The 16,017-nt window shown below is 43.4% G+C and overlaps 1 protein-coding gene across 3 annotated transcripts in view; it reads right to left on the bottom strand.

The window, feature by feature from the left end:
• The window catches only part of SUFU (SUFU negative regulator of hedgehog signaling), a 101,310-nt gene that overhangs the window by 33,787 nt on the left and 51,506 nt on the right, over nt 1–16,017 (bottom strand). For 2 of the 3 annotated variants that reach the window (XR_010389751.1, XM_064514163.1), the window contains exons 4-8: nt 12,303–12,445; nt 9,832–9,917; nt 7,602–7,674; nt 2,747–2,903; nt 1,130–1,241 (exon numbers count right to left, since the gene is read on the bottom strand). Coding sequence is in view for 2 of the 3 variants with exons in the window: in XM_064514163.1 (XP_064370233.1) it covers nt 1,130–1,241; nt 2,747–2,903; nt 7,602–7,674; nt 9,832–9,917; nt 12,303–12,445 (571 nt within the window). In the remaining variant the exon portion in view is untranslated. The remainder of the gene's footprint in view (nt 1–1,129; nt 1,242–2,746; nt 2,904–7,601; nt 7,675–9,831; nt 9,918–12,302; nt 12,446–16,017) is intronic. The other variant, XM_064514164.1, reaches the window with a different exon arrangement.

Below are 16,017 nucleotides of genomic sequence, written 5' to 3'. Positions count from 1 at the left end.
ATTATTTACTAGTACATTGCATCAGCAATTGACATAATACTTCCCCAAAGGGCAGGGTAACTCGAAAATATTTAAGTTAGCTAAATCAGAAGTTACACAAAAAAAGGAAAAGAACGAACATCAGCGTCCTAACCAAGTACCAGCAATATTTTTCTCATAGAGTGCTTGAATCAAGAATGAAACAGAGAAACTGAAACAGAGCAGGACGCTGGGCCTGCCTGGCACTCCAGGAAAGAGCCTGATGATCTTTACTCTTTGAACAAGAGAGCACAAGTGTTCAGGGGAGGCTAGGAGACCAAAAGAAACACCAAGATGAAAGAATGTAGCAAAGACGCATGCATTTTCTTTAGATTTAGATTTCTTCAGATTTAGATGAAAACATTATAATGGATGGGAACAGATTTAACTACTAACTGAAACATAGCCTAAAATGGGAAGGGGGAAAAAACCCACAGAACTGGAGTGCAGACACAGCAAATGGCTGAGACCACAAGTGATTGTCTATAGATTCACCAAAGTCAAAAATTACAAATGAGGCAAGATCTACAGGGCCACCTAGACCCACTTTCCTCCACTTACAGTCTGTACACAAAAAGACACCAGGGTGGTATTGGCATATGACTAGTGACAGTACTTGCCTATTTGAGCTAGACAAGATCAAAGTCACCTTTTCTAAAAAACAAGCAAACAAACAAAATCACTCCACAATATTTTAACCAAAAGGTTTGTAATTATGAGTTTGAAAACAAAACGCTCAGGCAAAAATATCAAACACTGCTCTCTTCCACCTAGCTCTCTGGATAGTACAGCACTGTTTGACCCAGTACATTTCACAGGGCTCAGTCCAGTCTGACCTCAAACACTGCGCTGTGAGCAGCAAGTCCTCTAGGACAGTCAGAGCCACTCTGCATTACTAAGGTTTGCCCAACATCCGTCTCAAAATTTGCCCTCCTAAGCATTAGCCTATAAATCCAGCCTGAGCAACTCTTTTCCCTCTGTTCTTACACTTTGCCAGTATTTGCTGTTAGCTTTCCTCTCCCCCACCAAGTCTTTTTCCCACCCAGCTTTGGTTTTCACTCTGAGCTCTTTAGTCTTCTCCTGTCATCCGAGAGTGCAGAATTAAACTTACGGTGCTCGGTCATGGTTCAACCCATTCTGTCTTTGCGCATTTATTGGAGGTAGAACAGGTTTGCTGTTAATCTCAAGCCCTCTCCGCAAAGTCTCCCTGATTTGCTCCGTATCTGCAAAGAGAATTTGTTTAATGTGATTTACTGTCCCCAGAAACATAGCACAAGAAGGTATCAGCTTTTCCTAAAAGGCCTGTTTTTATAGTGCGCTTCATCCAAACTCTTCCCCTTCAGAAAGACATCAAGGGATAAAATAAGGCTGAATTCCTAATGGCTCTTCTTGCAACTTAGAAGTTATTTTGCTGTTGTTTTGGGCTGCTATGTTATGTCAGGCAAAGAGAGCTGGAACCTTTGCACTACACCCTCCTGCTGAGGAAATTCTGAGTAGTTTTGTATTCCTTTCATAAATTACATGTTTGCTGCTTCTGCAGCTCTCGCAGAACCTCCTGATACTTCCAGCTTTCATGATGGGAGTAGGCATAACAGGAGTTTGTTCCTTTACCAAATTAGTGCAAGAGGGTCCCTGAGTTTCTGCACTTGGCTTTGCAAATCTGTCAATTAATTTACAAAAATATCCACAAGAGAAAGGAATTTTATGCACAGTAAGTTTCATCCTCAAGCTGACATTTGAAAATAAACTGCAAATTATGCAGCTTGAATGCAGTCTTTCTACTTTTTCATCTTCCTGTAATGCCTAATAGCCAAATACTTTAAAAGGATGTTCATACCCCAGCTTCCTTAGACAATTCCTCATCTTTTCTGAGAAATGTGGGAATTGGGTGCAGAACAAAATATCCAAGTTATTTCAGAATCATCTGAAGGATGGGCAAATACCACTGTGTAGACCTGTCTCAGGCTCTTCATTTGTGGGGCTTGGAGAGAACAGTGCTTAGTCTTTTTAGATCCATTGCAGTTCAAGATATTTGCGCAGAAGCCAGATGGAACGCTACATGCATTTAATTCTTTTTTTAAACTATGGAATCAAAAACAAGCAAGATATCATTCCTATGGAAACCACCATTAATTTCTGGAAATCTCAAACCCTTAAATTTTACATTACTCAACCAGTTTGAAAGCTAACATGGGTAATTTCAAGTGTGCTTAATGGCTGTAACATCTGTACCCTGAGACGGCATCTCACTGTAAAGGGGAACTCCACTGTACTCGATTTCTTCTTTCCAGAGTTATGTATTTGCAAGTATCACTTGAGTTCAGCTACAGCAACACGCAGCGTCAATCTAACTTGACACCCGGGAAGTGACAATGTTAAAAAGGAAACATGGCCTGGGAAAATGCAGTTGCTCCACCTTGTAGGTACTTAAGGTCCTGGTTTCACCCAGACCTCAGTTTAACTTTGGAGATTCAGATTAGGAATAGCCTAAAAACTTCAAAATAAATTCAGACAAAACAACACAAAGATCTCTCCCACTCTCTCTTCTCCCACTCCTCTTATCTTCTTCGAAAAGGCCATACCAAAATTCATTCCACACCCCCCCCCACCCCCCGAGACACGCTGAGCCTTCCCGTAAATGTGGTGTTTGTTATACATCCCGCACGACTCAGCCCGCTGCCCAGACACATCAGAGAGCAGGCTCAAAGGCCAGTGCAGGACTTCTCACCTTTCCCGGACAGCCGCCGTGGCTGGGTTCCAATGCAAATGCTCCTGCTGTCTTCGTCATCCTCTGGGGGCCGGCTGAGATCATCCCAGGCACACTTGGCACTCACGCCGCTCAGGTTTGAGCCATCTGTCTCAATTCCTTTGTCGACTCTCTCCTGCTTGAAAAGATCCAAAACCCCAAGACTTTTTTGGGTGTGGCTTGGATGTGAGCTGCAAGCCCTCTGGCTCTAGGACAGCATTGGCTCAGCTGCCTTCAGCAGCCCTTACGTATCCCTCCTCTGCTGCCTGTTTCCACTCTCTGCTCCTCATCCTGGTCAGCCTGCTGAGGGTGGTTGCACGTTGAGCTAAATTAGGGAGCTGATCTAAACTGGACCAAACCTTTTTTTGGTAGCAGGTTGGTTTGAATTCCTATCCCATCCCCACTGTTTCACTGTGTGGTCATGGCTGGCATGAAGCAGGGAAAAACAGAGGTGGAAATGAGTGGCCTAGCACATGCAGGGCTGCTTTTTTCAGTGCCAGCTCCAGCTTATACCAGCTTGAAGCATTTATGACACTACAGTGTATACTCCTCTATGAAGCACAGCTTGGCAGTCTACTTGTTTTATGTCAGTGACAAACTCTTGAATAGCTAAATTTAAGATCCCTTTCCAAGCTTACCGAGGAGTCCCAGAATAAAAATAGTTCACGGAGTGGCTAACTGTTCACAAGAGTTCATTATTTGCAAACCCAACCAAACAACTACTGCTGTTCAATATGCTGCTGTGTTCAGCTGAGTACAAACGTGCAAGGGAGACGTAAGATCTGTGTGCAGATGTCAAAGCTTTCGCATAGCTTTCTCTATTGGCCAAGTACACAAACTCCATCCCTTGTGAGTTGGAATTTCCAAGCACGTAACCACTGTTTGGGTCTAGGAATGTGTTGCACACAAACAGCATGCAGCTGGATATTCTTAGACACCAAGCATTTTTTCAAGGACACGTGCATCTGCTGCCAGCAAGCCTCTGCCTTAAGCTACAGCCAAAACCTCCAAAGGACTCCTACCTGCTAAAGGGAACAGGCATTAGTCTGAATTTCCACCTATTTCCCACAAGGGGGTAATGTTGAGCTGGACAAACCTAGAGCCGAGTTACAGATGGGAAGGGCTGCTCTTAATGCTATTACCTCTCAGCTGGCGCTGAATAAATCAGGCTCATTTTCCCCTCTTCAGGAGTGTCACTTCTAGTACCAGTGGCTAGCACTAGCAAGATCTCCACCTCACTACATACATCTGGGTCACCTCAAAATATGCGATAGCTTCCGCAGTACGCAAGACAGACTTTGAAGATTTGAGGGAAGCACAGAGCAGTTCTCTGCGTGTTACACACAACAGGAGCAGATCTCGTTCATTATTCCTACCCTCCGGTTTGACCTTGCCACTGAAGTCAAGAGACCGTGGGAGCATTCAGTGCTCTGTTCCCTGAGAAGCAGTTTCCATACTAAAACCCACATACACTCCTCCCCCTGCCCAGCTGAATACGCTGTACCCTATAAAGAGCACTGCCTGTTCTTGTGACCATTCAAGAGAGGATTTGAGCAGCTCAAAGATAAGCACTAGGACTTGGGGTGTGGTTGCACAGCAGTTTAAGCTGATCTAATTCGCAGTGGCTGCAGTCCCACCCTCCCCCATGTGCTCCTACCCCTGCCCCTGAGCCAAAAGATTTTTCTCAGCTGGATCATCTCCCTGAACTGTCTCCTTGGCCCAAGGCATCATGCAGAAGCCTGCAGCTAAGGGCAGGACCAGAGCAATCCTGGCTTAGATAGATTTAAGCAGTCAAGAAACTGCCTTCTGCTTCTCTCCCTGGAAGAAGGCTTCCACTTGCTGGCATCTTCCTCCAGCGTCATGGAAAAGCAATGGGAAAATCTGAGAAATAACAAATCTGCAGTCATTTTCTTTTGTTATATCCTAAATACAAAATGAGCTGTTCCACCCAGAAATAGAAGTTGTGAAAAAAATACATTCGATCCTACATACGCAAATAATGCTTTACCATGTGGCTCCTTAGTGAGCTGCACAGTGCTCTGTGAGGACCGAAATCAGCTGGAGCGAGGATGGGGAGCTTTGGCTTGTCAGCATGGTTATTTTTCATTCCAGTGACTAGGGACGCATAGGAGAGCCAAACTTGCCCTTGAGGAGGTAGAGGAAGAGCCCAAGGGCCCTGAAGCCTCCAGCTGGACAAAGGCTCTCATGGGAAGTGCTTCTCCAAGAGCATAGCCAGGGGCCCCGCTGACAGACACAGTTAGCTCCTCCAGACAGGACACAGAAGCTAAGGGAAGGGGAAAGGCTCTGTAGCTCATCATCTGCATCTCAGCTGGTTTGCAGAGCACTTCCTTAGGGGAAGAAGTGTTGCTCTGTTGGCATCTCTTGGAGATCATGGGGGACTGATGGAAATGAGCTGGCTTAAGGCAGCCTAATTTGTATGCCTGTTTTATAACATTTGCAAGTGTTGATGCTAAAGGAGAAAAAAAAAAACCTAACCAACACAGGCTCTCAGTTGGGGTGATGCACAGTGTTACCCCATCTTTGGCCAGTAAAGATGTGCCTGGGCCAAGAGGCTGTTCTTCCTCCCTGAAAGGGCAGCCTGAGCAGGAGGCTGCAGGAGCCCAGGGCAAAGGAGGTTCAGCTTTTTCCTTCCTCAAAGAAAGGATGTTTCTGTCCCATTTTCCTCTCAGCATGTGGGAGGGATGCTCTGAGGCTCTTCTAAGTCATTGATCCCTTTCTAAACGAGCCAGAACACTGCAGCGTGACCCGCAGAGCAGCAACCACAACTCAGGAAATTCAAATCAGCTTTATTCTCTTCTGAGATATCTGCTAAGACAGAAGCAAAGCGCTGAGAATCAGTGCAGAGCTAGGGCCCAACAGGGACTGTTTGACAGTATTGCCAGAGAAATCTGAATAGCCTACAGGGAAGCCTGGCTGAACAGAAACCAGCCAGTGTTGCCACAGTGTTAATTGCTGACATCCTGGGATGACATCTTAGTTGGGACCCATTCTCAGCACTTCGAACAGAAAGTACAGCTGCTGCTGCCAGGGCTGGGTTTAGGCCTCAACCAATTCCCACAAGAAACAATGCAGTCTCAAAACAAGCTCTGCCCGCTTCCCAGGCAGGCAATGTGCGTGCCGGCTCCCTGGAAAGCTATCCATTTTCTCTCCCTTCTCCCTCCCTCGCCTCCACCTATCCTCTAGTGGTGCCTTTCAGCTCTCGGGCACCAAGTAACACCAATAAGAAAATGCCGAGTGAAAGCCACTTTATCCTTTGCCTGCTAATTCAGAGCAGAAGGCCCACGACGAGGGCTGAACCTGGTGTGGCACAGCCTTGTTCCCGGCACTTCGCAGAGGCTCTTCCCGGGACTCAGGACCACAGAAGTTTCTGCCCTGGGTCTCCCTCACAGTCTGCCTTCAGCAGCAGCACAGCAGAAAGGGGGTACGCACATACCTGCACATACCCACTGCAAGAAGGGCAAGAGAGAACAGAGACAGGAACGTTCTCAACGTGAGGAAGTCCGGAAAGACCACAGACATAGCAGCCTTCAGTAGCAGGACACACTAGTGGGGGAGAAGTACTTTTCTATTTGCCTTAACTTGCCTTGGCTGACTCAGATTCCAGTAAGCTGAGCTACTTTTCGTTTACAGTAAAGTGAAGAAAACCCTGTTATCATTAGGAATCACCAGTGTGTAGAGAACAAACACCCTCCAGGAGGGGAGAGGGCACACGGGCAAAATTTGCAAGAGCCTGAAATTTTTAAAAAACTTACAGTTGTATTGGCACCCACACTGTGGGACATATGTGGAGTATTTTTTTCTCTCTCAGATTGGGGTTATTTTAGATGAATGAATCTCTAAAAACAGTAAGAGTAGAATTTGGTTTTATTATTAAGCTTTCAAAACAAAAAGTCTTGTGAGGCAACTAAGGCTAATCAGATACAGACAGACAGGCCATAAGCAAATGTGATAGCTTGTATAAAACATGCACATATGCACATGCCCTACCAGACTAAGCCGTAAGTTCTCTGTTAAAGGAAAATTCTCAGTGATTCACTGAAACAAGGTCAGCATGACACTGGATTTGCCTGGGACCCATCTACTTCAGTATCACGTCTCTGCTGAAGGGATGCACAACTGTCTGTCAAACACATAAATCAGCTGTAGGCCATGGGACGGTAACCTCCCCCTGTCCCCATACAGGTCCTATTCTTATCTTTTAACTTTAGAAATTAATTTGAACTCTAAAGCAGAAGGTTTAATATGTCTTCCTGAATGTATTATTAATGATAACCGCAGGAGATACTCCTGGCTTCCCATTCTTTTTCAGATTAAACTACTTGGCCTCAAGTGACTTCCTAGAGAAATAAGTTACATTGTCATACCTGTGAAAAAATATTACTTCGGTAGGTTTTGAATTTTCTGCATGTCATATCTCCTTATATTTACATACAAAATGAGGAAGGAAATTCCTGATCTATCTTCTTTAAGTCATGTATGATTCTACATGCTTATATCTCCCCTCCCCCCCACCTTTTCCCAAACAAGCAACCCAAATCTCACTAATTTGTCTCATGTATGAGACTGCTCTCCTGGTCCTCCTCCTCTGATTTTTTTCCTAGAGCTGCCATGCACCTGGGCCTGAACATGTGCACACCTGAACACTGGAACCACCTCTGAGACAGCAAAAGGAGTCTTAAGGCAGCTCTGGGATAACTGCAAATGCTGGGAAGATCACAGTATGTTTACAGAAAACAACAGAACTGTTTTAATACCATTAAACCAATTTCTCCTGGCTACTACAGAAGACATGACATTTTATTAACTAAAGACATACTTGCAGATGTGGGTCAATCTCAAATATTGTCTCTCCTCTTCGCATATCTGTTATTAACCAGGGGCCGCCAGCTCTACAAAGAAAGAAAGGTAATGAACCAAACAAGGACTTTAGCTAGTACTCTCCAGACGGAGCCCCCACAGCGGACCTGTACTTGGAGGAGGCACAAGACAATTTAAAAAAAGCCTGGAAGCCCCTCCACGTTGCATATATATCCCATAGCACCCATTTATCCCTTACATTTTTACGTAATGAAAGTCCTCTATGACCTGACTGTGTCTGGCACCACCAAGTCTTGCAACACAGTCAAGATCGACTCAGGCTATCCCCCATGTGGACCTTCTTACTCATACAAGACTGAACTGCTTTTTATTCTTAGTAGGTAACTGAATTGGGACAGAGAAGTCCAGCACATGCTGGGCCTAGGAAAGAAAAGCAAGGCCTGGGGCCAAGATCTACCACCTCTATTACACATCTAAAGATGCAGCAGGGTCCCAATGGGGCTTTGCTTTTTGCCGAGATCAGCAGTCATGTTCAGTACCATGAAAAGCTTATTGCTTTGATTAATATCCTCACAAAAGACGTTTTGCCTGGTTGGTACTTAATGGCTGCGTACTCAGATGGTTCAGGAAAATCTGTTTTCATTAGCAATAAAAGTTGGAAGGGTCAAGATGTTTCCTAACAAAGGTGATAGAAAACATTACTAAGAAGATAAACTATCTGAGGACTTTAATTTAGGTTACAATGCACACAGACTACAGAAATCAGTTTTAGAGGGTGCTTTTCATTTGAAATAAAAACTGATTGAAGTCTTCTGGAATTGCCATAAAAATTTCACTTTTACATTAGATACTTTGTTATTGCAGTCAAAAGCCCCCTCCTCTGGTCTTGTCTGTGTTACAGTCTCTTAAAGCACTTGCAGTCAGAGCACTGAAAGTTAATATTTTATAGCTCCTCAGATGCATTGATAGCCACTTTTTTCACATCACTTTGGAAGCTGTTGTTAACTGCAAAGGTGCCACCTGCTTCAATTCCTCACCTAGGATGTGAGAAACTTTCACCCTGACACATCAGCAGCTCAGTAGTTTGCAGCATATTTGGGTTTCATTTCACCCTTGGAAAGGTGCTTGCACCACAGCAGAAGAGCAGTACTTTCCCAAAAACAGAACAAGAGAACAGAATGAGAAGCATAGTGTATCTGCATAGACTTAAGAGGAACCAGGGAAGCTGCAGGCAGTGTTTATTGCCTTGAGGTCCCAGAAACAAAGTTGGCAGCTGCACAGATTCTCTCTTCTCTAGCGCATCCTCATGAACTATCTGCACTTGTGCCTTAGAGCATAGACATTCAGAAGAAATTTGAGAAGTTCAAGAAAACCAGAAGCAAAAGCTGGACTCAAAAAAAAAAAAAAAAAAAAAAAAAAAAAAAAAAAAAAAAAAAAAAAAAAAAAAAAAACACCAACCTAAAACCCACAAACCCACACAAGGCTGAAATAAAAGTCCACTGTGGGACTAGAGAGTGGCCTATGGTGCCCAGGAGCACATATTCAAAACCATTTTATTTAAAATCTTTCATGCTACTATCGTACTGCAATAACCTCCTCTAAGTAGGAGAGGAAAACATTTAAACAAAACACCTGCAAGCAAAAAAAGGTTTAGCTGCAACCTGACAGCAAATAAGGCATCAACATATCATGTAACATTTTAAATCTATCTCCTCCTTGATCCAACATTATAATGGAGAAATAACAGAAAGGACTTCACTAGCATGAACACTCTTCCTCTCATTGCGTTTGCCATGATTTTCTCACTTTCAGACAATATCCAAGCTTTACTAGGCTTTCTAAGTCAGACCTTCTACCTTCTTTATTATGGACTGCATAGAGAGGACAACCAGTAACAGTTATCCTGGTTCTTCCAGGAAGAACTAACAGGAAAATGCTTCATGCACAAGAGGAAGGAAATTAAGCTTTCAAGAGGTCATTCTGTCCCACTCAGAACATGTTGACTTTCACATGCATTAATTTGCCATCTAAGAGTCTGCACGTGAGAAAAGAGTTGCAATGAATTCCCATCTCCTGCTACAGCAAAAGATTAAATAAGTTTCATCAACGAGTTAAATATTTTTAATAAAAAAACCCACAGCTTGCAGATGTGCTTCTATATGGGTCTGTACAAGCTTTCAGACAATTTTCTCTTCTATATGGGGCTGTATGAACTAATGGACACTTACACAGGCACAGTCCGAAGCAGTTCCAAGATCCCTTGTCCATTCCACTGCTGAGCGGCATGCAGTTCCTCAGTGCAAACCCCAACAATCTGGAATAAATAAAAACTGAGATACTAAGTAGTATGGGAACAGTGCAAGAACCATAGAGAAAATGTGCCACATGCTCCTAGATCAAACTGGAGATACAGGGAAGCACCATTCTTTTAAACTAACTACATCAGAATGGAGCTTGAGACAACAGAGAGATGCTGCAGCTCCTTATGCCCTCTGCCCACATCATGTAAGGTGCCCTTGCCATGTAACATTCGGATCTTGCATGGAGCATGTGGATTTAACTATGAAAAGGCTGAAAAGCCAGTTCACCAAAGATCCACTAGCCCATTCTTGCACTTCAATTTAGTCAACGCAAGAAAGACTAAGGCAGCACATGTTAGGGTCTGAGCATATGCTTTGTCAGCCAATTGCTTGGAGCAAATGCAACGCTACATCAGCGATTTCAATTAGGCAAAGGACCTACTGCCACAAAGGAATGCTTTGGTACGCACAAATCCTTGACCAACTCAGTTTGCTGACTGGTTAAATCCAGCACCATAGAGCTGCTTACACATAACGTAATCCACTCTTCACTGCAAGCAACTGCAGGCTTCTACCTTCCTGTACAATGCAGGATGTATTTGCCTTTCAGGGTGGGAACTGCCACACTGAGCAATACCACATGTCCCTCTCACAGCAGCTGAGATCAACCACCTCAAATAAGGGGGCAAAACACTCTTTAGCTGATGGAGAAAGGCAGTTTCTTCCTTATCCACCAACTGCTGCCTTGTGCCTTGGAGCGCAATGACTCACCCCTTGGAATGAGAAATTATTTTTTATTTTCTCTCTCAAGAGCCTAAGCCTTTTGCAACAACACTGAATTTTTGGTCAAAATTTGCTCAGCTAGTGCTTTATCAGAAAAGAGGAAAACTGGAAACTAAATTCTGAAGAGCAGTAAGTAGAAGTGCTTGATGTGCCTTTGCTACAAGCGTGTATTTGCACTGATAGAGATCTGTATGGAAAACTATCAATGTCAGCATGCACCTAGTCCTGCACACCCTGCCTCCTGCCCCTTGCAGAGTGCTCTTTCTCAGGACCCAGCCCTTGGAACAGCACTTCACCCCCACCCATCTGCTAGGCTTCCTCAGCGAACAGCCTGAATCACCCTCGCTTCAGCACACCCCTCCCTGGGCCTTTACTCACTAATTACGTACAAACAGCAAGACTCTAAACAGGAAATTATTTTGTGTTCGTTCCTTTCTCTTTGCAATCATTTATCCTCATGTGTCAAAATAAATCCATAACAATGAGCTTCAAACAAACAAAGGGTTGAAAAATAAGTCAATTGTATGTGTTGTGAAGATGATGAGAGACCAAGAGCCAAAGGATGCCACAAGCTGACTGTCCTTCAATCCGGAACAGCTAGGCACTAAAGAGGGGATGGGGACTAATGCAGCACCCACTGGGGGCCAGTCAGGAATCACCCTGCTTAGCTTTGCTTTCCAGAACCAACAACTCACCTTTTACTGATTAACCCGCATATATCTCTTTCCTGTTGATAAAACACAGGCTTTTGGGCATGCCAGAAGATTCAGGAAACCCTTTGCCCCTGCACAGCAGTTGCCTTGTGCAGGTCTGTGATAACGGAGCTTCTCCTCACTCCTGCTCACAATCACTTGTTGCAACCAGAGCCAGGGACAAATGAGAGCAACCTGAAGCTTAAATTGTAAAATACAGATACTTGCATCTTCCCACATCAAAGAAGCTTTTTCATGGGCCAGGGAGAAATGAGCAGTTGGCCTAAACAGCTCCAGATGTGAGGTTAACAGGCAAGGGATTTGTTTAATGTTTCTTCTGCAAAGCAAACCTGAACCTTTCTTAAGCAGTAGAACAATACAGGCAAATTCACTTGCCTCTAAAGAATCCTTGTGTCAATGTTACAGGCTATAGTTCAGCCATTAAATGATGCAAAAGCAAGTCTGAGTCCTACTCCAAGCACCTCTCTTCCTGGACCTCAAACCAGTGGATCACTTATTAATGCTGCCATGGCATTTAGCTCTGAATACTCTTCTAAAAATTGCTTCTCTGAGCCTTTTTCCCCCATGTTGTTTTTTGAAATTTCAGAGCAGTAATATGCAACATTCAACTCTGGGTCTGTTTCAGGGTATCAAGCTTCTCTCCACCAGATAGGCCTCTACCATGAGAGCTGTGCACGCCATGGCTCATTAGCAGTAAAATCCTTACTGAACACCACCAAAGGAACAACTCAAAGATGAGATCCATTGTAATCAAAGCAGGAAGAAGAGTGGAAAACAGGGAAATAAGCATTTGACAGCAAGTCCTGAAAGGCCACATTATTTATCAAAACTAAACAAAACGTAACGTCAGCTCCATTCCATAACCAAGAGGTGACCATCAGAGCCACCACTACTGTGCCGTACCTGTAGGAAAGTAACAACCCCAAAAGGAGTTTGCACTGGCTGCATCTGCGGGTCTTCTGTCAACAACATATGCTGGATTCTAGATTCACTGTTGTCCAAAGGGCTGTGCCACGACACATGGTCACCGCTACAAAAGGTGTTTTCTGCAAGGAAGAAAATAAGAAATATTTAGTGATTAAATTCTTCCAGAAGCTGGAAGGATAAACCAGGGACTTGCTCAGGACTCATATTCCTTCTGTAAGGATCTGCTCTTGGCCGTTCTCAGACAGGGACCTCTGCTCAGGCCCCAGACAGTCACTTGTTGCTATTCAAAGTGACTGCCTCTAGTCAGCTCTGCTGGGTCTCAGGCAGCCGGAGCACCCAATCCTGCAGCAGGAAAGGCATCTTGTTGAGGCATCTGAATTCAAGCTCCAAATTTAAAACTGCCTGATTTTGAGTCACAGTCCTGTAGCAAAAAATAGTGCCATGGTTTGATATTAATCCCGACACAGAAATACAAACAAATAAAATTAGTCTGTCTATTATTATTCTCATTTTGTGCAAGGGCAGAGACAGTCAGGTGGCCACACTGGATGCTTACGGAACAGCAGTTCATACTTAACTTGCAACTCTGCTTTGCCACAGAGAAAAGATTCTGAAATGTGAATTAAACACAAATAATACTCTGTTATATCTAATAAAAATCCACAGTTTGCTGCCCAACTTGTGACAGTCCAAGTCGAAGTCACTTTCTCTTCCAATTGTCTGGCAGCTCTGGTACAGAATTATAATTAATTTATTCCTTTCCCAAACAATGAGAAAACCAGTAGGCTATACAAATTTCAATTTATGTCAGAATGGACTGCATCAAAACAGCCAGAAATTATTCTTCCTCCTTCATGACCATAAGAATTTTCCTCCTCCTCTCCTGCTTAGAAAGACAAAGAAAACAGATAGTCCCATGTTCTGTAGCTGGTGCCTGCCAGAAGGCACAGCAGAACCCATATGTTGCTGCCTTGTCACAAGAAAGGGTAATGCTTGTTTTCCAAACAAACTCGAAGTGAAACAATCAACCATGAGCATTTTCTCTCCAGTTAAAGCAGGGTCTACTTGCACACAGTTCCAAGAGCACACATACAAAAATGCTGCCCATTTGATTGCCTCACACTTGATCTTGTGCTTGTCCCATTCTGAATAGAGTTTTTATAGTACATACAAATAAACAGCCTAGAAACCAAATTCTGCCCTGTAACGTAGGTGTGGTGCTCCAGGGATGAACTGAGCACTTGAGACTGGGGTATCTTGGGTGACATAGAGCAGGAACCATTCAAGGACAAGGTGCTGTCCGGTCTGGCTTCTCCTCTGCCTCTCAGCTATGAGCAGACATCTTCCTGGCTTTTCACCTAACCTTCCCAACTACCTTCCAAAAACATCTGTGAACAGGACATCTCTTAAGCAAGTATCCATAGTGTTTCGCTGAGAATCCCTGGGCACAGCAGCTTCTGCAGCAGCAAAGGAGAATTAGCATTGGCCAGCAATTGCAGCTTCATCCCCAATCACGTTAAGCAACAACAGAAACCGGGAAGCAGGTGCTTGCGTACTGGTCACTGTTCACCAGCACCGGGACAAATCCGTGCACATGCTCTTGGCCAGCAGCAAGTGCAGGATGCCTCGAATGAGCCAACAGTGGCAGACCACTAAGCTAACCAGAGTTATCTTGCAGTTGCTGTGGTTAAAAGCACTCACAGACCACCACACTGATAGCTAATTCATGGTTACATGTTCATGAGCAATTCAGGGTGTCGTAGGCAACTTGTAGTTTCTCCACCAGGTGTCCCCATTGCTGTTTATTTGAACATTTACACATATTTTTGCAGATGTATTTCTTGGAGAGCTCATTTGATAAGGTAAGAATTAAAATAAACTCTCAATACCATAAGCAGCTTGGCCTGAAGAACAAGGTGTGGAGTAGAAGTGTTGTGATGAGGAAGGGAATGTTTTCTTTAGTTAGAACTAGGAAAGAGAGAAAACAGCAAATGCAAGCTGCTTAGAAAGAGTTTACCATTACGTACAATAAATTACACGCTTTCAGCTCTGTGACTGAAAGGAGTGGCTCAGCACGTAGTTCTTGCACTCTCTACTTTTAAAGCTGGGCATATAGGCAGACAAATGAAAAACCTGATTTAAAAGTTTTCTTACATCAAAATTGGATTAAAGAAATAAACAATACTTACAATTTTGCAAGAGATCTTGCTGAAATTTTCCAGGTTAACCAAAATGTGGCCATTTTATTTTTTTTAAATAAGTGCTTCTCAGTCACAGTTTTCAAGAATGAAACAAAGCCACAAAGCGCTTATTCTTGGGTCCTGTCTTTATACCACAACATTTTGCCCATCAAATGCTCACACAATTCTATGCTGATCGATCGCTGCATTTCACTGCTGATGCTGCTTCTCCTGGGAAATCCCAGCCCGTTTAGAGCAGGTTTTCAAATGCAAATATCTCTGCTGGAAACCCACCTGTTTATGTCTATGTGAACACTGAACACTTAGAAAATCCCCCTCTCTCTCGCATGCACACGAACACCACAAAATTCACACTGACTGCTCAATTAAATCACAAAAAAAACATTGTGCAAGTAACATGAAGCCCAATTAAAACCCATAAGAGTGCAGGAAATTCAGGCGGCCTAAAACCCAGCTTGCTGCATTGTAAACCACATAGAATGTAAGACCAGCTCTTGTATAGAGATAGTTGTGGTATTGAGGACAACTTGAATTACAGGAGCTGCAGTCACAGAAACTAAGAAGTTACAGGAACAAAGGAGGACTAGATAATGACTTATATCAGCCTCACGCTGAAAACAGTGGTGAGTATCCACCCTATCTTTCATACTCATATTTTCAAAATAAAACAATCAAAATCTTTTTAAGTTTTTAAACTTAAAACAATATTTTTACCTAAGAATCCTGAAATTTTCATAAATTCCCATGAAGAAAATTAATAACCAAATTTTGGGCTTTCATGAATGTTGAATCAGAACATACAACATCCAGATAAATCCTCAGAGTCATCACTTTTCCCATAGATGGGAGAAGTGTCTTGCGGTTTTTGTCCCTTCTCTATCATTTGCAGTGCTCTCAATAACACACTTAGTAAACCTTCCTTCCATCCACAAACACTTACCGTGCACTAGCATTTTCATATGTATTCCCATAAAAACAAGAGAACAGCAGGCACACGGCACATGCATTTATTGCAGGTATGCTAGAAGCCCAAACACCTTACAAGTAACATGTTTCAGTCAACTGTGCCTGAGAGCTGGCCTGGCGATGGCTACTTTGGTTCCCCAAAACACACTCCCATTCCTCCAACAGTGCGTGAACAAACTGGAGCAAGTAGCGTGCCATCTCCAGTTCATTTCTGAAGCTCTGTTTTGCATCACTATGAACCAAGAATGGAACCTAAACCTTCAGTGATATGGATGACAATCTTGGTCTCTAAACAATGTTCATCATTTTATAGCCATACCTTTCAGTATACATTTTGATCCCTACTGCCACGAGAAATCTACGCGAGCAGCTACAAGCTACTTAAACATGGAAACTTGCAAATACAGACATTAAAATAACTATTTATATACACATAAAAGAAATGTTTTATGCAAAAATAAAAAGATTACACATAGAAGTCTGTGTCCATGGATTGCTGACAGAGTCTGACAGGACTCACTGCT

This window comes from Dromaius novaehollandiae, chromosome 6 (assembly GCF_036370855.1).
Source record: "Dromaius novaehollandiae isolate bDroNov1 chromosome 6, bDroNov1.hap1, whole genome shotgun sequence".
In the NCBI taxonomy this organism is placed as follows: Eukaryota; Metazoa; Chordata; class Aves; order Casuariiformes; family Dromaiidae; genus Dromaius; species Dromaius novaehollandiae.
This window is presented reverse-complemented; position numbering and strand designations above follow the sequence as displayed.